General features: G+C 32.2%; 3 protein-coding genes across 3 annotated transcripts; 1 reads left to right on the top strand and 2 right to left on the bottom strand.

Annotated features, from left to right (window-relative positions):
* Window positions 1–1,013: 1,013 nt before the first annotated feature.
* Window positions 1,014–4,935, bottom strand: LOC143584483 (F-box protein At2g39490-like). The gene is made up of 4 exons (XM_077066527.1): window positions 4,892–4,935; window positions 2,090–2,885; window positions 1,845–2,000; window positions 1,014–1,343 (listed from the first exon to the last, which is right to left on the bottom strand). Exons 1-4 carry the CDS (start codon window positions 4,933–4,935, stop codon window positions 1,014–1,016), a joined length of 1,326 nt encoding a protein of 441 aa, XP_076922642.1.
* Window positions 4,936–6,718: 1,783 nt separating this feature from the next.
* On the top strand, window positions 6,719–7,348 carry LOC143584493 (zinc finger protein ZAT11-like). The gene has a single exon (XM_077066533.1). The coding sequence runs from the start codon at window positions 6,725–6,727 to the stop codon at window positions 7,208–7,210; it is 486 nt and encodes a 161-aa protein (XP_076922648.1). The 5' UTR covers window positions 6,719–6,724; the 3' UTR covers window positions 7,211–7,348.
* Window positions 7,349–13,967: 6,619 nt separating this feature from the next.
* Window positions 13,968–17,228, bottom strand: LOC143584492 (WAT1-related protein At2g39510-like). The gene is made up of 7 exons (XM_077066532.1): window positions 17,022–17,228; window positions 16,821–16,883; window positions 15,931–16,047; window positions 15,519–15,765; window positions 15,040–15,201; window positions 14,295–14,446; window positions 13,968–14,184 (listed from the first exon to the last, which is right to left on the bottom strand). Exons 1-7 carry the CDS (start codon window positions 17,198–17,200, stop codon window positions 13,968–13,970), a joined length of 1,137 nt encoding a protein of 378 aa, XP_076922647.1. The 5' UTR covers window positions 17,201–17,228.
* Between the last annotated feature and the right edge of the window lie 5,343 nt (window positions 17,229–22,571).

Below are 22,571 nucleotides of genomic sequence, written 5' to 3'. Positions count from 1 at the left end.
ACACCGCTTTTTGGCGAGGAGATAGATCAAACTTCACTTCTAAACTCTGGACGATTCCACTAAATAAGGCACTCGCCAAAGCATGTTGGGCTTTAGGGGGGCGGTGTCCTTATTAGAGAAATCGCTAAGATCAAAGTCGTGAAGTGAAGTAAGTAAACGATCCATCGCACACCCATAATCAGTGTCCAACCCATCAACACCACATCCCCGAAGAATGTGGTCATGCAAACTCTATGATTGTGCTCTCGAAGCCACAAAAGCATATGTAGATACATCCCTGGCCGAACATAAACCCAATCCCCCAAACGGAAGTGATGCCAACCTCCATTGGAAATCCCCAAAAAACAGCCCCCCGACAAACCACGATGTCCTCAATCGCCCCTCGAATGCCATTATCAAAAATAGAAATAGCTTCCTCCACATACATAGGTTGGCACATGCTGTTAAAAAAAAATCCAACAATGATGATCATGGAATTTGGTTTAAATTTTCAAACAAACTTGTGTTATATATACGGATATGTCTCTTAGAGATGATCACCATAGGTTCAAACCTGGCTTTAAAAGTATGGAGTGCTGTATTATTGGTGTGAAATAAATTAGGAGTTTAGAATTATAGCATGTGCTGTTAAAAAAAAAAAGAAAAGAAATATAGAATTTGCCTTTAAAAAAAAAAGAAAAAAGTTTTTAACATATTTTTGTTGTGTATTATGTATAAGTGGATTTGTGCATGTAAATTACGCATGCAATCTCTATATCTTTCTAAAATATAGAAAACAGTACATAGAACTTGAATTTGGATATTCGGGTCATATCTATTGAAAATCAACACATTTGAATTCGGTTCTAAAATTGAATTCATAATTCAGATACTATGCTAACCCTATTCGAATATTGAAGGCCCTGTTTGTCACTAAGATCATGCCAACATGAAAGACATAATTTCAAAAGTACTAAAACTCCAACATTAAGTTTACAGAACTAGTCATCGTGTAACATGTAAAAGAAGGAATTTTATGGCATATGAGGATGCTTGTCATCTTCAACTTCTTCCACAAATTTGTAAGTAAACTTCAACTTATCTGATTCCGATGCTGCTTTACCATGAGGGTGGTGTTTGCGGATTTTTAACAAGCACCTGTCTTGCATCCCCTTCCTCTTCACTACAAATCGAGGTTCAACTTTGAAAACATCCATCATATGCTCGATGAACAACATGATGTCTACATCGTTGTCAAAACCTTCCATTTTCACTATTTGGAGCTTGTGTGGTCGCCCTTTCCGGACCTTGATGGTGCTCTCGAGTTCACCAACATAGGGCTTTGAGTAGTGTCGACTGTCAATCTGTTAATATATAGTAGCTTGTTTTATGTCTTCCTAAAAGAATCAAGTGTTATGAAGTGTGTGTGTTTTGTAAATGAGATTAGATAATTTAGATGGAATACTTTCATATTAATTTAAAATAAGAAAATCAAGGAGACAAAGTATAAGGAGGGTGTGTTTCAGAGGAAAATAGACGGATGAAAGCCGAAAGTAGAGTGTGTGACAAAGAGCATACAACCCGTCACGCACAAGAGTTCAGAATGTAAAAAATCTCTTTCTTCCAAACGTATAACTTTATAATCAAATTCCTCAATAATCCTAAATTCCGTCACAATATTTAAAATTCTTATGTAATTAACTAAGTTAAGAGAAATAATTTAATATTTGAAGATATAACAAAATTGTTGAGAAATGCTTGTATGAGATTAACTTCTTCCCATATGGACTAAAGGTACCATTAACCAACCACATTGCATAACAAAAGAAGGCTTGTAATTGATTTGAGATATAAATGGAACTTACACTTATGAACAACCTCTCAAGAGAAGTGCAAAATCTCAAAAAACCAAACAGTGAATTGATGTCACGATCTTCCATACTACTATCAATCCACCACAAATCTTGAAGCTTGCTAAATTTGAAATATTGCTTTGATGACAGTAATGGTCCAAAGATTTCCTACAAGAACATATAAACACCAAATCGATCTACACGGTGCAACAATTTACAAGTCTAGATTAATATTAAAAAGAAAAAAAAAAGTTTACCTTAAACATCCATCCATGAAGCGTAAGTGTTTTAACACCTTGAATGCCACGCAAGAGTGGATCATAGAGCAAATGGTTCACCTGGTTGAACAATGGACCCTTGAAATCCAACTTGACATCTTTCAAGTACTTCACATTTACCAAATCAAACGAGCATAACGGCCCGCTATATCGAAGAGATTTGAGCTCATATGCGTTCACACACACCGACCCAAGATCAACACAATTTACAACACTTAAACTCTTAAGCTTAACACGACCTTCAACTCTCAAAGACCTTAATCCATGACATTCCTCAATTATCAAGTTCTCGACATAGCGAAAGTTTTTGATCAAAGAAGAAACTAGTTTACAACTTAAATGGTTAAGTGAAGTTAGTTTAAGGGTCTTGACAAACATGGGACACGAGTAACCACGTCTCATCGGCATGGTATTGGTATTTATCACAATCTTCCACCCGAATTGGGTTGGAAATTCTTGATTTCCTTTGGAAAAATCAAGAGTCAGATTCTTGTACGACGGAGTAGATGTGGTTATGATCAAATCTTTACTGAGATGAAATTCAATTTTTCTGGGTGCTTCTATTAAAGGATATTCTTTTCCATAATAAGATAAATAAAAATCAATAATTTCAATTACAATATCTTGGCTTGTGATTGTTTTTACCCATGGTCTGTCAGCTAACCCTGTAACGAGAGCTGCGGCCTTTGATCCAGGATCTAAAGGGTGAATTAAAAGAATTTTTCGAAGTGCATCATCTGGTAATTTACTTATGTAGTCTTCATCAGTCTCTGACCTGTATAATTATTGTTACACAAAACAGGTCAACCTTTTTTTTCTTTTGCGCCTAAAGCGATTTCAACATAAAAGACGAGCCTCATTTGATTTCACATTATCAAATGGTCATTCTAACAAAAAAAAACCGACTTTGAACATTATTGGTCACAATAGTCTTTTGAACAATATCCTAACGGTGTTGATCTGATCATAAAAGGGGGGGGGGTGGACATTGAAATTTAATTGTCAGAAACAGCACCAATATATCTGGACAGCCGCTCTAACCATACATGTACAGTTTTGTTTTTATCAAATTGGCCGTTTTGGCTAGTATCCGGATCACCGTTCTTACCATAAACAGTTAAACTTTAATAATTATTAGATGCAAGATAGCCTAAACAAAAAATCATAGAGAATAGTGATCACTAAAAAAAGTTGAAGCCCCTAAGCACTAGGCAGTACATTTTATTTCTCACAAACCCTAATTACCACAAATCACCATTGAATATTAAGAAAAAGAAAACTTTACCTTAAAATTGGTTCTTCTTCCGTGTCTTGGTTGAGGATTTCGAATGACGACATGAGATTTCTGTTCATAAACCTTGGTGGACAAGACTACAAGAGTCTCACACTATGTTATTCGTGTATTTTGCTTCTTAAATTTCTAGAAACATCAAAATAAAAACTCAATCCTTAAACCTTGCCGATTTACATGGAATTAGATTACTATAATCCATAATCATATACTATGATTACCGATTTAGGTAACATAAATCAGTTAATATAAATAGCAGTTAAAAAAAAGAAAAAAGATTAATATATATAAAAGAGATATCACAAGATTCTTCATACTTTTACCACTTTTGGTTTCAACCTTTTGGTTTAGTCTAGTTCGGTTCAAAATGAGTAGAACCTTCAACCCTTTTTTAATTTTTTAACCATTTTCCTTTCTACATTAACTATGTTTGATTCTTTATGTTAGTTTTTCTGAAATGGTCACAATATTCATGTTTTTTAAACTCGTTTTTTTGGATGATTACTCACGGTTCAGTTGATTTTAACCATTGAAGACAAAATCTAGAGTTTCTTTCATCATCACTGCTTTAATAAAACTTTTTCGGACGCGATTTTCTACTAAAATTACAGTCTTCTAGAGTGATGTTGCACGGATTTTGTGAACCATCCCGTTCGGTAACTTCTTGAGGATGATGGCACATTCCATCGTCTATCGTGTCCATATAGACGTATTGAAAGGAAGCATCGTCACATAGTTGGTTTATCCATGTAGTTTACCATTCAGGTAACTAGGACCGTGTAACATTTTTACAAGATGTTTAATAAAAGTGTTCGATTAGTTACATATAGATAGCCTAGCCTTTGTCGTTTGTGGTGGTCTCTTAGCTCTGGGAAAGAATATCAGGTTTAAATGCTGACATTGAATATATTGTCGGTGTAATTTAGGAGGATAAATAGATAAATTAATGTAATTAGGGTATATTTGAATCACAATTATTATTTTGGTGAATATTATTGTTCTTTATATTATTCATACCATTATGATACGATCCTATGTATTAATAAAGTGTAATATTTATTAATTAAGTTTATCTTATATTTGGTTTTCTTATTATACTCTAATTGCGTCACCTTATTGTTTATCTTTTCTTATTTTTATCTCTTGGTTTTTTAATATATCGTAATCTTTGTTTAAGAAAAATAATATGAAAAATAATCAGAAAAATTGTCTCAAGTTCAGTTTCTTTTCTTCTTTCTTGTTATTGGAGCTTAACCCATTCTATAGGTCTATTGGGAAATTGACCATCTTGAATCAGCTTCTATCAATTTGGTCCTTTCATTCATCGTCCTCAGGCCTCCTTCATCGCGTGATGACCTAGTTCTGGCCTTGGTTGAGCGACTCGACCGATTGCTGCACCATAATGCTATCATGGTCGCTCAACGAGCAACACAAATTGAAGCGCTACACACTCACGCCTCATCCTTCGCAGCCGCCATCACCAAACTTACTGCATTGCCGGATCAATCACTGCCACCACAACTCCAATAACCATAATATCACCGCCATGTTGCAAAGGTCGAACCCTTTATTCTCATCTCATTGGAACAAATTTCTCTTAAATGTGTCTGCCAAGACAAAATTAAAAAGGAACAATTTTCAAGATTTTGAAAATTTGTATGGATTAGATAGGAAACATTAAAAGCCGTTTGAGAAGACTGCTTTTGAGAAGAATATTTAGTGAAAAAATATGGACGGCTCCCTCAACATTCTCAAATTTTTTGTCCGTGTCCATCAACATTATTCACAAACTTGACCTGCTCCCTTAACATTTTCCAAAATTTGGCCAGCCATGTCAGATTTCGGATCTTATCCTAATGTGTCACTCCAGTCCATATTTTTTTGATCCATTTTGGAAATCTTGAAGATTTGTGGGCCAAATATCATTCTCTCTTCAAAACGTCCATATTAAGAATTTTCCATTATTTAAGCATGGCTTCAAAGACTATATAACGTGCGATATTTAAAAACTTCAGATTAGGGGCTAAAAGTGGCAATAACAGAAACACAAGGGCAAAAGGCAGTATTTGTAAAAAAAAGAAAAAATAAATAAAAAATTGGTCTTGTGTTTCTAGATTAATGTATCACCCACTCGTCATGATATCAGACTTATAATTTTCAGTTGTAAGACCCGATTCAAAAGTCCACATTTGAACCTTCTGGATGCACCAGTCACACTTCTTAGTACTAGAAGGTATGTATATGTGAACGAAACTAGTATCCATCTAATATCGATATTTTTCTTTACAATTGAACTCCTAAATTGTCAGAATTAGAATAATAGGATTTTAAACACTGTAAAGTGAATTCTTTTGTGACCCGGCGTTACCATTAGTGGCGTTAGATGTGAAGGACTCTTTTTAAATAATAATAATAATAATAATAATAATAATAATAATAATAAGATTAACGTCAAACTACACTACTAGTAAATTACAATTTTTTCCTAAACTAGCGCCATGGTCAAATCTCTCATTAAAAGACATAAACCTCTGGATCACCTTAAATGGATGACATGGTGGTGGGGTCTCGTAAATTTTTCAATAATGGCTTTTTATGATTACGAAAAAATTATTAACATTAAAAGCTTCAGTATCGGGCTAATTAAAATGTTTGGAAATTGTATATATAGCATTTTCACAACTCTCATGACAATTAGCCTAATATCATTTCAACTTTTTAGCCTAAATTAACTAATATTTATGAAAGGACATTTGGTACAATTGAATCTAATAGTGTATTAGTTGTTTCCTCTTTACGAAAATTGAGGGATCAAATCCTGCAACAGTCAGATTAAATGAATTTAGAAGTAGAATTTAGTTGATAAAAGAAAATCAACCTAACATTTTAAAACCAATTCATATCTTAAAATCAAGATGTTTCGAACCTTAACTCTGAATCCGTACAAGTCTTGCATGCATTTGTTGAATATTTGGCGGCTCCCAGAATTTTGGTGCCTTTGTCAAGCTTACGTGCCCATGACGGCTGAGTCGACTCTCCCATCCCTCACCTTTTTTCACTTTCTTACCATTATTATCTCAACTCTACACTTTACCTCCCTCAATCTTTTATTAACTAAAATAGGGCTCATGTCACCTTAACCATTTCCACAAGCAACTACGTGTCACTTTCTTCATCCACACTCTTTGGTCAAACTTAAAGAAGTCAACACTTGTCACCTATATATACCCAACCCATATCATTTCCACTTGATACAAAACCTAACCATTTCTTTAATTTCACACATAAAACCTTTACACATACATACCATATTGGCTTAAGAAATGATGTATCTACAGATGATGAAGAGATCGAGAGAAGCGGATCTAGACGCAAACCTAACCAACATGGCTAATAGCTTGATGCTACTTTCGAGGGGTCCATCTAGCAATGACCCATATGACAATACACCCAACCGAGTCTTTGAGTGCAAAACATGTAACCGTCAGTTCCCATCTTTCCAAGCACTAGGTGGCCATAGGGCTAGCCACAAGAGGCCACGACTTAATCCGGATGGTGACTTGGCTCATGGCACCAGCATGGTGCCTATGAAGCCTAAATCACATGAGTGCTCTATATGTGGGCTAGAGTTTTCCATAGGGCAAGCCTTAGGCGGACATATGAGACGACATAGAGCAACGACAACCAATGATAACCAATCTTTTGTATCAATGGATCTGTCTCCTATTGTGGTTAAGAGGGTGAAAAGTCGAAGGGTTTTCAGTTTGGATTTAAACTTGACACCTTCGGAGAACGATTTAGAGTTTTGATTGGGGATGGTGGTTCCGAACACGGTTGAATTATGCTTGTGATGCAATTTTAACGTAATTATTATGACTAAAGCAAACTTTTTTACTTCATTTTTTCTTTTTTGTGTAAATTGAATACATATTTTTACTTTGAGATGGCGTGTTTATAAAACTATTTATTATACGTGATGATAATGTGAATTTTGTTTTAATACTGGAAGACGAGTTCAGATAACGTGGGAGATGATGGACATATATTATTGGCATTTAGACTAATCATTTATTTATTTTTATTAAATAGTTCATTTTAAATATTGGCAAATCAAATTCTTATAATTCAATTATATTTGTTGTCCAATAATAATAATAATAATTCATACTAATGATTTAATCAGTTGTACTATTAATTTCTGTTTTTATTGACGAAGGTAATGTCATACTATTATATAGTGACACTCGATTTCACTTACACAAATGCTTTTTCTTCGGAACGGCTAACAAATCCTCCAAGTAGGATCTGTCACCACATCCGGATACACTAACCTTTTGATCCGGAGAAAACTCTCACCTAAGGCCAGTCCGTGAACACTCGCCCGAAGGCACGACAGTGCGGTGAGATAAAACTCGTTCAATTCAAAGATCCAACTAATGAACTCCACATGCTTGACTAGTCTCTAATCATCACCCCGATTCCTCTGATACTAAATAAGGGAAGCAAAAATCAAACATGGGTCGCATGTTTTCTAATTTCACTCATAATCATACATGCAAGTGAAATTAACTGCAAAATATAATTATTATGCGAGTGAATTAAATTGCTTTTATCAAACAAAATAGGTGTTAGTATGATTATTATCCACTAGGTTTTTTTCTTTTTTCTTTTAACGGCAAAATAATAAACTTCTATTATCCAATAGCGGTAATAATATAAATAATTAACATCCAATTTTTTTTAAACATAAAAAGTAAAACTTATCAGTGTTAAATTGAAGTTGAATTATAGACAGGTGAAAACGTGTTCGTTCTTATGAGAAAGAGGGGGGGGGGGGTGCGGGAAGGATTTGATCAGGAAAATTGGTGTAATTTTTCCTTTGAATCTCTTCTAGCTTAGTGACGTTATAATTTGCTCAACTTCTAGTTTCTTGCTAGTTTTTTATTTTAATAAATTTGGCCGTTCATCTTCAAACTACACTATGTTGTATATAATTTTATACTACTTGATTAATACAATTAGAATGCGAATTTAATTTGTATTTAATACAATCCTATATATAATAATGTAACAAACAACACAGAAGATAAAGAAAGTGTTGGAATGATAAGACCGTTCTATCCACCTCCAAGTGAGAAACTGAGAATTGGTCGATCCATCTCCAATAAAAGATAAGCATTTGAGCAGATAAAGTTTGAAAAAAAGATATAGATACGTGTGTTTTGAAATCCAAAAATAACTTTCAATTAAGTTTTTATTTATTTGAATTAGCACCTATATTTGCTTAATATTTTATTTGAACATATAATATTTATTTTAATTTCATATATAACATAATAACATACTTATATATATTAAAGGTTTGATTATATATAATATTTGATTCTATGTAACTTTTGTATATTTTCTAAATCTATTACGACGTAATCTGGTTCTTAATCCAGCAGTCCGGGCAATGAACCAATAAAGCAAAGGGATTGAAGATCACTTTAGTTATTAAAACATTGAATTGAATTTATCGACCATTCCTCCAATTATGAATCTATGAATAACAAAGCAGTTTGAAAACAAACAGAATTAATATTCAGGCACTATTTTTTTCATAAACAAAAACATATAGTAATATATATTTTAGTGTTGATTAGAAAGATTTGATTAAAACTACACACAACTACTAATTAATTTTCATTAAATAATATTTTTATTGGTTTTCAAAAGGTATGGTGGTTAAGGTGTAACAAGTCTCTATTAGCTTGGTTGAAGAAGCTTTCTAAGATCATTTAATAGTAAAGCTAAAAAGTCAATATAGCCCTTGGTCTATGCTTGAATTATTGGTTTTTTAAGTTGGCTTCCACATACCAATAATATGGACTGTTATCTTCTAACTTGATGACTTAACTGAAACACGAGGAAGAGAACCAAATCACATGCCATTATTCAACCCACGATTGATGAACACTAATTAACTATAATATAAAGAGTGGTATGCGGTAGTTAAGATAATTAGTTATAAGATTTTGGCATGGTACAAATTTATACACGTTTACGCTTATATTATTGTTGGCAATGTTAATAAGTTCAAGGGCCATTGTTCGGGCAATATAGATTAACACGTGTCGTGCTTCAACCGGCTTTAATTGTCTTGATTATGACAACTTCAAGCTTTCACAATTGTTGTTGTACGATAAGTTGTACTGTGTCATTGTACCGTATAATTTTGTCTTCTTTATTGTCCCACTTTCTCTTTCAAACTTGTTTACGTGTATGATTTATAAATTAGAGTTTTAGAATAGTCCTAATACATAGACCTTTTGAAAAGTGAAGTGATATTATAAAAGTAAAATTTATATTTATTTATTTAATTAGATAACAAGAAAATTAAAAGGGAATTAAAATCGTTAGAAAAATATGAATTCAAATGAAACTTCATTGTAAATTAAACAAATTAATATATAGCACTCAACAAATAAATTAAAATGCTTTCACTCGACCATCTCCGACAGAAGTGCATGAGACGGCCGTATGTATGATTATGAGTTAAATAAGAAAACATATGTTGATTGGCCATGGAAAGGTAAACTTTTTGGTGTATTTTATTTGTCACTTTGTGAGTGTAAAGCAAAAAAATCAACCTCATCATCTTTGTGATTATTGTCATCAACAAACCCTTTTTAATCTCAAGTATAAGTCTAAATGAGTTTGTCCAAGGACATGAGTCCTACATTGATAATTAATACAACAACAATCAAACGCAGTAAAATTCCTACCAATAACACAGCTATTAGCAGAGTCTAGAAAAAGTGAGATGCAGGCAAAAAGTCCTCTATCCTAAAAAATAGAGAAGTTACTTTCAAAGAGACCCTCGACTAAAATTTAAAAACAGGTATCATTGTTCATGTGAGAACCTAGTTTTGGCAAATAAGTTTTTAAAAAAGAAAGCATACTACAAGGGAGTAAAGTGGATTGCTCAGCATGAACTATGTGACGAAGTTATAATGTTATATCATGATTGAATTTATGCAATGTTTTACATATCGGTTTATACAGGCTGGTATTGATGTTCAGCCCGGTACATATTAGCCCAATAAAAAGAAGGTTTGCAACAATGTAATTTGGAAAAATGCCTCAAAATTTCATTTTGCTTTAGACCCTGTATAAAGGCTATAAATATTACAATGAAACCCTTATATTAGAAAATAATTGGATTTTGGCAGGAAATCAAAACTAAAAAACACATTGATTGTGCTGCTACCGGATCAAAACGGGTTGATCCATCACAAGTGAAAAAGAAAAATTAAAATATATCTATTCTAATAAAATAAAATACTTGTAGACGAGTATCAGTTTATGGTTAAACCTTATAAATTTTTTCCCTCTAAACTAATAATTATGTCATAAATCAATAATTATTTACTTTCATTTTACACTCCATTTATATTTTATCTATAACATGACTAAATTATTCACTTTCTTTTAAACTCTATTTTACTATATATACTATACATTTTTTATAAAAATAAATATTCTTATAAATTATAAATATATGCTCTAAATCTATCCATTTGTTTTTTCAGTTAATTTACTAAACTATCAATATATTAAAATGTAATAATATATACCATTCACTTTCATATATAGGGTATGTTTGGCAAAACTAACTGGTAGCTGTAGCTGGAAATTGGTGGTTGGTGGCTTGAAGCTGGTAGCTGTAGCTTTTTAGATATATTTAGATGTTTGGCAGATTAGCTAATCTCTTTAATAAAATATATAAAATGATCAAAATGGGCATAACTAAAAAAAATAATATTATAATAAAGTTTATCATAGTTAGTTTCTTGGTTTTTTTTATCAATGATTGTTTTAGGGTTTTTTTTGGACTTAAGTCCAAAGTTGGTAAATAGATTGTGTTGTACAAGTTAATTACATTTGGTTCAAAATTTGTTACGGGTTAAAAAGGGGGTAATATGAGTTTTTTTAAAAATTTGAGAATGCAAGTAGATTTATCATTAAATTTGTTACGAGTTCAAAGTTTTGACTTGAAGATGTCAAAAAAATGAAAGTTAGAATGTTAAACGTAATTTAGGTTTCGAAATTATTTCAATGACATTTTTGGAAATAATGAAAAGATTTGTGATTTGGCTAATTGACTATTTTTCTCACAACTATTAAAATTTAAGAAAAGACGGCGAGCACTTTCGACATGCTACATCCAGGCTCATCAATGCTTCTAATTTTAATTAAATTTGAAACATTTGTGTTAGCATTGATTTTTCTTTTAATGATGATTAAAATGTAGTGTGTGAAACATGCTATACAAAATTATACTCAAGTGAAACAAAACATTCACAAAATTGAGTAGGTTAACATGTTATTTTTATGTGTTGTCATTATGACAAAGCCGAGAAGACCCTCAAAATTATAAAAATCATTTTCATGGTGTAGCTCAGAACTATTATCGTATGAAAAGTCTTTTTTTGAATTGGTTCATAACCAAAATTCTTTCAATTATATATATATATATACATATATATACACTAAGAATCAAATTTATAATAAATGAACCGTTTTTAGGTATGTTTTTGCACTTACGTTATTATTATTTTTATATTAAGTTCTTTTTTTTTTTGAAAAAATCAATTTCTGATATAAATAAAATCAATTTATATACACATAGTATAAATATAAGCATAGATGTAATCATTTTTTATATACAATACGTACTTATTTGCTTTATTTATAACTTTATTATTTGGACATCTCGTGTGTTACACGGGCTCTAAAACTAGTGTCCTAATAAATTAGCGGTTAACTAAGCTTAAATTACTATTGGGCTACCAGAAAGGCTATTGGGTTTCGTCGCAATCCCATTTAAGTTGCCCGAAAATCCATCAAGCATCTCATTATCTTTCATCACTAAAATTTAGAACTCCGTAATATATAAATTTACATCTTCAAAATTAAATAACATTGATTTCAATTTGAAACAAATTGGTTTTATATAAGAATTGATTTTCATTTCACCGGCCTAATTTCTCAGTAGATTGGTATCTCTCGACAAATAAGTAGTAACTGTTTAATATTTTATATATTTAATCCATACAATACACACGATCAAACTTAGTTATCTGTAGAGGAATTGGGTAGCTATATCACTTTAGCTAGACAATAATCTCTTACGATCTTCATAGCTTTGTTGCATAAAGCTATTAAAGCTTAGTGACATACGTTCTGGCTTATATTGTAATCCTTCGCTGCTTTAATAAAAAAGTACGTTCTAAAGAGGCCATAACCTTATTCCTTTGACTAAATAGTGTCACCTTTTTAAGTACAATGATTGTTGTAATTAAATCAAAATATTTAAATCTCTAATTTAGTGAGGGTAATTCCGCATTTTATACAGAAAATGACGGGTACACGTACATTGTGTGTTTAAATTGCAAGTCTATTACATACATTGGTTTCATATATATCAGAACTTCAACTTTATTGAAACAAGGTATCTTGTATAAAATTTGTATAACGTTTATTATTAATACCAATCTTTGCAAATACTACCCAACATCCAACACATCCATCACATCACATAACATGCAAATGTTTGTAATAGATAAGCATTTGACTGTTTGACACTTGGCCCGTGATATGTTATTTCATAGAATAAAATAAGAAACTTTCTTTCCATGGTTTTTCATGAAAACAATGTTTATAAAAATGTCATCTCAATAATCATCTTTTATATTACAAACTTTTTGTGTTGATTTTTTAATAGTCTCGGGTTTCGTTGTGTCCAACTTTCTTGTTTAAAGTCGACTAATTTAACTTTGCCACTTAAAATGTACTTTAACTTTGTCAACACGTGACCCACTCTCGGGCAACAACCCGTCCCAGTGACATTCAAATAAACAACACACTGAAACCTTAAGAACTATGGCTTAGTACATAATGAAAAATCTTAACTCTTCCCATGCATGATCCACATATAGTATTTATATTCACACTTAGTGTTCCTTCCTTTTTGCCTCTTATTACAATATAGTTCCCCTAACCCCATGTCTTTCACTCTTTTGTATACCTTTCTTTTATTAAGAAAAAAAAAATAGAATCAAACTTTTGCAATTGTTTGATGTTAACTAACACATACTCATATCTTTAGGGTGCAATTAATACTTGGTTATTATTGTGAAAAAATAATTAGTATCGTTATCAGTTTGCTAAATAAATTATTATTATTATTATTATTATTATTATTATTATTATTATTATTATTATTGTGTTTGCTTTTTAAGGTGTGTCAATGCATGCGTGTACATGTGTGTAGACAAGCTCCATAACCAAAAGTATACATATTGAGTATGTGTTAGAGAGATAACTCGTATTAGTTGATCCTCCTACCAGCTAAATTTAACATTGTGTTTTTTTTTACCCATAAAATTGTTGCGATAAAATTATCATAGATAATGTAAAAGGAAATATGTCATGACCCAATAGTTTGCAATATATTCAATACAAAAACTTGTTGAGGAAATTGAAAGTCCAATATATTACAATTGGTTTGTAGTCATTACTCTATTTACCATTAACTTTAGTTGGTGGTATTGCTATTGAAACACTATCCATTTCAAGCTTTCCAAATGTTGTGCTAGTAACTGTCATGGGTATCTGCTGATGATTAACCGGTGGAAGCTCACCCGGGTCACATTTCGAAGTTGGCTGGCTTTCATCCTTGCTCTTGCCCCATATCACCAGGTATAGCCCCATAACAATAACAACTGCACCAAGTACCCTGCAAAATTAACATTCATCTTTTGTTATTTGCATATGTAAATAAGGATATTTTTGTCCTATTTTTTTATTGTTAATAAATTAGCCAATGGTTTTTGCAAATATACATACCTTCCTAAATTTAAACTTTCAGCCAAAACAAAAGATCCTAAAACCGCAACAATGACCATGCTTAGAGGGTTAAAAGCAGTGACGAAAACAGGCCCTTTTGCCTTCATTATAATTCCGGAAAGATAGTAACCCAATCCTGAACAGATTACACCCTGCATTTAAAGACATTCAAAGATCATATATATGATAGAAGTTGATAAATCTTTCACTTAGATCATCTCCGATGGACACGCCCTTGGCACTGGTTTTGGTGGGGTCGATTGGGATGTTATTTTTTTTTCTTTTGTAGTTGTTTATTTACATGGTGTGCATTAATGACGTGTACACCATGCGCTTTAGTGACTACACCGTATTTGTTCTTAGTTTTAAAAAATCTTTGCAACCTAGCAAAATAATTAAAATAAGCAATGTTTTTATTTTAAACCAATAACTTCTATATATTTTAAAACTCATTTTTTATTTCTTTTAAACAATACTTTAATTTATACAAATTATTTACCAACAAAGTATTTTGTTAATAGGTTGTATAAACTTTCCTATAACTTGATTTTGTATAAAAGCATCTTGATTATGAAAAATAAATGTCAAAGGTAGTGATACTATGAAAATGTAAGGATTTGTAAAGATGTTTGTAGAGTTTGAGAGAAAATAGTTATTTTTGAAAAATGACTGGAAATTTGACGTGGAAGCCAGTGTGACGCATTGGAGATATTGTATCTAATCATGGTTTCCAAAAGTTTCTTACACCATAGACCATAGTCACAAGTCCAGCATCCAATTGTAACTTCCATGCTTCATTATGACCCTTTTCAGCTATTACAGTCACTATACCCCCTTGCAATGCACCTGCTGCACATATTAGTGTTGTAAGAGACAGCTCTGCAGGGTATGACTTCAATGTGATTGCCTGTGAAAAGCAAGTTCATTTCATTAGTGTGGCATTAATAATCATGTGAAACACTTGAAGCTAAATATGGTAATTTTGATTTATTTGCTTATGAATTGGTTAGTTCGCCAATAAAAAAATGATAATAAGTAGAACGAAAGAGGTTAAATGGTTACGCAAAAATCTTGAACCTGAACTTATATAATATAATAACTACGCAACCTATATTTATATTTTAAAGCACTTGTTTTGACCCATGAACCAACCATAAGCTCTATTTGAAAGGGAATTTAATTATCATTTATGGTCTTTTTGAGTTTGGAAAACATCAAATTAACCTGGACAATGTAAAAGCAGCTCCACGACAAACAACCGGCTATGATCATCATCGAGCCCTTGATATTATCTCCGGGGCTCACATGGGTTGCGGACTGTTGTTGATGCGTCGTGGTTGAACCCTTGGTCCAAGGCAAACCAATTGTAGGCCCCACAACTACGGTCATTATCATGGCTCCTCCAACCGTCACTAGTGTTCCAACTATCTTTCCAATGCTATGTACTTTCTTGATATTCACCTTCTCCATCCTGCCCAAAATAACAAGTACTTTAAAGTATGGGGATGGTTATCTGTCCAACAAGGGGTAAAAGAGGGAGTAGTTTTGTATAGGTAAGAAGTTTGACGGGCATAGAATGTAAATTATGTGTTTTACTTGAACATCTAGAATATATATAGAATTATAGAAACATTACCTGCATACCCAAGCCATGAGAAATGTCAAGGCAGGGATTATGTTGGTCATTGCGACTGCGAATGTTGCGGTTGTGTACTTCATCCCCGCGTAATATAAGTTCTGATCAACAACTGGCCTGTATAAAAATGTGAAACTACTAAGTTTTGATATAGAAATTAAAGTTACAAAAAAACTACAAATATTGTGTACAAAGAAATAAATATAGATTAATGAATTTTTTAACAACTTTTTATTTCCATATTCTGTATTGTGTAATTTATTATACCATATAATATATCTTTATATTTATATCTGTTAAACATATTTTTTTTGTATTTCACGTTGTGTTATTATTTAAATAAATTTATTTGTTCTAACACGTGTGCTACACGGGAAAGTAACCTAGTAATCAGTATATGTTAAACCCTGGATTCAGAATTCTTTCAACATTATTATGGCCAAGAGAATTAGAAACATGAGCCCTGTTTGCGGTGCGCGCATATAATGTATATATGTGTGAACCCTCGGGTGGGCAAAAGTAAAATTGCACTAATTTTGACGGTATTTTACTAATCTCGTGAAAATAACGTTAAAAGTGGCGGAAGGTTAATCAGGCATCATGTGGTGGCGTTGATAGCCGAAAGACAAGGGCACATGCACCAATCAGCCGGTGTCCCGATGATTGAGTGCTATGTGCCTTATGTAATATGTCCAAGGCTTGATGCAAAACTACTATCGAGCCGGGGGTCTCACCGGAAGCAGCCTCTCTATCCCTATGGGATAGAGGTAAGGCTGTCTACATCTTACCCTCCTCAGACCCTACCATAGCATTGCTATTGGTGGGATATACTGAGTACGATGATGATGATGATGATGATGATGATGATGATGATAGAATTAGAAACATACTCTAGAAAGCCTAGCAACATTATCTTGAGGAAGATTAAAAATGTCAATTTTGGCCTCCCTTTCCTGTCATTACACAAATGTCAAATACATAGTTGCAGAAGTCGCTAGGCGCTTTCAACATTGTATATGTATACAAATATATATATATATATATATATATATATAGAAAGATAAACACGAATCTCGAGAGAGAATGACGACCTTTCGAAGAAGAGAGCGAAAGGAGCCATAACAAGGGCGGCAATGAGGTTTCGATACGTGGCGAAAGTATAGTGATTCATGCCATGGTTAAGAGCAGCTTTGGCAATTATGACCAAACCTGCATTCCCAAATTGCAAGAAAATGACATACAAATAAGGCTTTAGTTTTTCAAATGTCATCTTGTTTTGATGTTTTTGCACTCTCTATGTATGTTTGTGTGTCGTGTGTCTGTTTTAATTTGGTGTGTAGAATTAAATGGGTGGTAGGCTTTATATATACCATGGCAGTAGGCAGTGAGTATTTAATTTGCATGTCATGGGGAAGAGACCTCCACTGTCACTAATGGAATCACAAATGGAAACCCATTTAATAACTTTATTATAATAAAAGTTGCACCACTTGTATTTGCAAATAGTAAAGCCAATCAATCAAAGAGATCTTTTCATAAAACAAGGGTGATATCATATTGTTTCTTTATCATTTCCCACTAACAAGTATTGGCAAACATACTATCTTGTCTTATACCTTTGAGTGAGTAGCATACACCTTATTGTGTTTCCAAAATACGTCATGATTAAAAAGTTAACAAGATACAATGCCTATTAAAGCCAAGACGCGCGTATCTTATGATAACACTTTATCGTATTATTAAAATTAAGTTTTGCTTAATTAATTTGTTGTTTGTATCGTTCATTATACACATTTATCTATCATTTTGAACACTCAACCTCGTGGAGAGCAACACATTTCTAACAAATCTTGATACAAGCTCTTTGGTAGATACGAAATTAGCTAGGGGACATATTTTGTTACGGTTTAGCTACATGTATTTTGTCACAAACTATATACGTAGCACATATTTGTAGCAAAACCGAGAAAACAAATATTTGAAAATTAATTAAACTTTATTGCAAAATTCTTAACAAAATCGAGACAGTTATATAAAGAAAAGTAAAATTAATTGTTTTTCAAATCATAGCAAACTCGTGAAATGTATGCATGTGTATAATAGCAATATTAACTGAAGATATTAAAAATAACACGATAAATCTATTTAATAAAATCGTAGTAAATGTTTACATAAAAAGACGATTAGCGATAAAGGCATTAGTTACGAACCCAAGTCATAGCAAAAGGATATTTGCGAGCAAATATCTATTTTTATTGCGGTGTACGTTAACAAACCTAAGAAAACACGGGTCTAAAGTTTAATAGTTTAATGTATTACAAATTAACACGTTAGTATTATGTTATAGATAATACTATATGTCATAGTGGGATCTTGCCTTTATTATTTCTATTAGATTATAGTTTTTGTATTGTTTTGTAAACATGTATAACTTTGCTCAAACTAAAATTAGAATGCCTAACATGGAAAAATAAAATCAAAATCATTGGTGATAATATTGTTGTTGTAATTTGCCTTTTGATCTAATAGCATAGAAGTGACTGTTAAAATTTTAGATCTTTAAGATTTAAAGTTTAAAATCTGACTCAAGGGTTTTCTCACAATATTGAGTTTTCTCCTCAACGGTGTTCTTGGGTAAGTCGGAACTGAAGTGTCAAAGTCTGTATAAACAGTTGGCATACCATCTTTAAAAGACTCAGATATTGTGAGTAATTCCAAACGTTGTTTGGAAAAGAAAATAATAATATTTTTTAGTTGTTTTGAAATGTCCTTTTCATTCCCTCTTTAATATAGTTTTCTTTGTCATTTTTTTTGGTATTGTTTTTAAAATCTACCTCTACCTATTATACTATTAAAGCGATACAATTTTGTCACATGTCGTTCAATTAGACCCTCCACATAGGGTGCCAAGTGTACAATATTTCATTTTTACAATTTCCTCTTCATGAATTATAAAATCAAAAATATGTTGTAGATGGGAATTAAACTCACTACCTTGCTTTTAAAATGTTTGTGGCTTACCAACTCAACTAGGATGAATTGATGTTAGCCTACTCTTTTTCTTAATTGGTATAAATTCACAACTTTCTATTTTAAATTATTTTTTCTTAATTTAGAAAATTATTTATGTCTTACGAATACATAAGATATTTTATTATGCATATTATTAAATTTAACTTTTTTGTTAATTTTTTTGAACCACCAGTGTATTACACGGGCTCTATGCTAGTGTTTACCATTATTGCTACTTATCTAACTATCTATATGCTTAATGCTTTCCTATAAGACTATGATGGTCGTGTAAAGATATTGACAAAAGGAAATTCCATTTACGCTCCCTTGTTATGTTCACTTTGCAAAATGAACACTTCAAATTGCATAAACGTGATAAAAAAATCCCCTAAATATCAAAATTATATATCTATAAGACTATAACTTGCTAAAACCACGAAATAAGATGTTTACCACACACACCAAAAAAAAAAACAAGAAGAAGAAGAAGAAGAATATTTAAAAAAAAAAAGATAAGAAAATAAAATAAAATACCTACAAACTATCTTATTAAGCACGGAATCCTACATTTGATATCAGCCCTTAATTATGATCGATCTTGAACCACATGCATTAGTATTCAAGTGCATGCTAACAATTTCAAAGCCAGTAGTGTCACGAGCTAAACATAGGAAATGGGAAACCTTATCACCCGTGAGGTGAAACTTCATACAAACTTTTGTCTTAAGTATTGGTTCAAAGTTCTCTACTTTGTGAGCAGATTTTAATCGGGTGAATATGTTGGTCCAGACACATCAAACAATCATATCAAACAAACGAACATGGGATATTAGGGTTACAATCCTCGACTCTTTTCATAAAATCAAACGAACATAACTTCACGAATATACAAGGAGAAGAGACTTCTCTTGACACACAAAATAAACAATAACGTAGACCCGCATTTATAGATCTTCGAAACTTGCCTTCCAAGACAACTACTAAACTTTATCTCCAAGAAAAACATTTCCTAAACTTATTATATTAAACCTTTACTTTATTAATAATTCAAGATTAACCTTCAGAATAGATCTAATTTGACATCGAAAGTAGTCGATTGATGCCTTGATCATCAAATTTTTTATATTTACAATTCATAAATCTACTAGTTTAGTGCTCATATGTTTACGGGAAGTCGGGAATGGTACACTTATGTTAGCCGATTTATAATTCATTATAGTTATTATTATTTGATTTATATGTATCCCATATTTATCAAACATTGTTGATGGCACATTCATTTTAAACTTTTAATTCACTTGTACACGTAAAACGAAGCAATAAAAATAGCAAAGTTGTATTTTGTAGGGATAAAATTGCAACTTAGAGGAATCCTTGTAAATGTTAAGCCTTTTCATGAATTGGATATAAAGAAAATTAAAGCGTCTCAAACTTTCAATCAAGGAAAAGAAAAACCACGAGGGTAATGACTAATGACAAACGTTGGTCAAAAGGGTTATTCAAATTTTCAAAAGTGCCGATTCAACATTACGTTGGAACAAACGATTATTTGCAATCTAATACGTCATTGACGAGCCATGATTGTTAAGTAGAGATTGAGATTTATGTCCAATAATGTGTAAGCAGAAACGAAAAGGATGATAGGTTTAAACAAACACCAAGAGAACATAAAAGAATAAACGAATACAAGGAATTAGCGTGGTTAGGTCTAAACTGACTGATGTCTAAAGGCTGGAACAAGGTATTCTTTATTTCAATGATGCACAACTAAGACGTAGTCAACGCGAGCGTTAGAATCAATGGCGTGACGCTAAATGATAGAGTTTTATCCTATGTAATCATGGCATGATCCTTTGCATCCACTTGATAGAACAAGACATGTGCGCGGTAAGGAACTAGGCATCGCTTGACTTAAAACATAGTACAAAGTAGCAAAGCAGTTTAACATCTCATGCTACTAACAAGATCTCATCTATATATGCCTTAGAGTAGAAATCTCAAGTGGTTGTTCATGATTAATTAAAGCAATTAAAATTGCTAGTGTAACTAATTGATTTCATAAATCAAGGAACATGACGATCCAACAATACTTTACGACAGATTTTGATTCAAGTGTTGCTCTTTGATCCTATTTTGATCTACAAAAATATTGGTAGAGTTTGTGAAGACAACCATCTTATTTATACGCATGTTATGCTATTAGATTAAATTATAGAAAGAAAACAAGTTGATAGAGTGATTAGGTGGTGTAGTGGTTAAGTCTTGCTCGTTGGTTCGAATTTATAATTACTATTAAAATTGGTTCATGGGTTATTATGCAAGCAACCAGGTCGTTATATATGTTATCTTATTTGGATTTAATATGAAGAAAACAAGTTGGTGGATTGGTAAGGTGGTGTAATTGTTAAGTCTTTGTCTCAGTCTTGAATCTAGTCGTGAGCTCTTTTTTTTTCTTTTTTTTTTTTTAGTTTGCTCATTTGACAATTTAAAGCCGCACACATTGACAAATTAGTTAAATACCTCATAGAGTTGAATTAACTGTTTAATAAGTTATTTTTGGTAAAATAGTCATTCAATAATAATTTTTACCCGTTCTTTTAATCTACTTTGTGTAGCCGACTGTTTCTAAAGATGGGGCTAATCTTAGTCGTCTAAGCCAGTTAGTCATGTTATATTGTCTTAGCCGGCTAGGCTAATCTTGGTCGTCTTAGCCGGCAGCCTTTTACCTATGTATTGATTTGACTGGCTCTTTCCATGAACCTCATTGTACTTTTAATCTTATTTTTTTTTGTGACATGTTAAATCCTGGCTTACTTAGCCGGTTAATCCTAAATCTTAGCTAGCTTAGTCGGTTAATCCTATCTGTATTCTCTTAATGGTTAATCTATTAGATCTATTTTGAAAATGGCTTAAAGTCAATGTACATTTTATTGAGTTGGGTGATAGAATAAGTTTATTTTACGGGAAAATTCTCAAAATATCCATTTTAGATATTGATTTTCCAAGATGGTCCTATCTTTTCAAACAATTCCTCAGTCCATTACGAAAAGAACGAACCGAATAGAAAATAATTTAAGACGAGTAATTCGTATAACCAATAAAAACCGAACACCTGTAGCAATTCGACTATTACGTACAACAATAAACTCGCCAAAGATCAAAAACTATGCGCCAACAAAGCAGTCGGCTCGACGACTGCATTAATGTTTATGTCAGGGCGAGTAGATCATGAAACAAAAAAACCAAGACGAGTAGATCATGAACATGGAGAGAAGATCAAAACCACGAGTTTTTTGGTACTACAATAATTGAGTTCGATTAGTTAGTGATACAAAAAAAACTAAGCCGAGTAGATCATTTCACTAAAAAAACCAGGCCGAGTAGATCATTTCACTCACAAAATCGTGTCAAGTGGATCATACAAATTACTTGTCTTGCATTATTCTCTACTCGGTTCATTCTTTCGTAATGGACATTTCAGGAATTATTTGAAAAGATAGGACAATCCTAGAATCTCAATATTTAAAATGAATATTTTAGGGACTTTCCCTTATTTTATTAGGCTTCCCCCACTATAGAGTTGCAATATGTACATCACTTCAAGCCTAATTTAAAATAATCAATACTTA

This window comes from Bidens hawaiensis, unplaced genomic scaffold, assembly GCF_021521415.1.
Source record: "Bidens hawaiensis isolate Kalapana, Puna unplaced genomic scaffold, B.hawaiensis_p1.1 tig00033138_1, whole genome shotgun sequence".
Lineage (NCBI taxonomy): Eukaryota > Viridiplantae > Streptophyta > Magnoliopsida > Asterales > Asteraceae > Bidens > Bidens hawaiensis.
The sequence above is the reverse complement of the archived record's forward strand: the minus strand, read 5'-3'. Positions and strand labels throughout refer to the sequence as shown.

Coding starts and splice junctions, on each gene's coding strand:
- LOC143584483 (XM_077066527.1), bottom strand. CDS start 4,935: ATGGTTATTGGAGTTGTGGTGGCAGTGATTGATCCGGCAATGCA. Junction 2,886..4,891: donor GTGATTGATCCGGCAATGCA/GTAAGTTTGGTG, acceptor ATAATTATACAG/GTCAGAGACTGATGAAGACT. Junction 2,001..2,089: donor TTCATGGATGGATGTTTAAG/GTAAACTTTTTT, acceptor ATGTTCTTGTAG/GAAATCTTTGGACCATTACT.
- LOC143584492 (XM_077066532.1), bottom strand. CDS start 17,200: ATGACATTTGAAAAACTAAAGCCTTATTTGTATGTCATTTTCTTGCAA. Junction 15,202..15,518: donor GCTGCTTTTACATTGTCCAG/GTTAATTTGATG, acceptor TGCTTTTCACAG/GCAATCACATTGAAGTCATA. Junction 14,447..15,039: donor TTGTGACTATGGTCTATGGT/GTAAGAAACTTT, acceptor CTTTAAATGCAG/GGTGTAATCTGTTCAGGATT.
- LOC143584493 (XM_077066533.1), top strand. CDS start 6,725: ATGATGTATCTACAGATGATGAAGAGATCGAGAGAAGCGGATCTAGAC.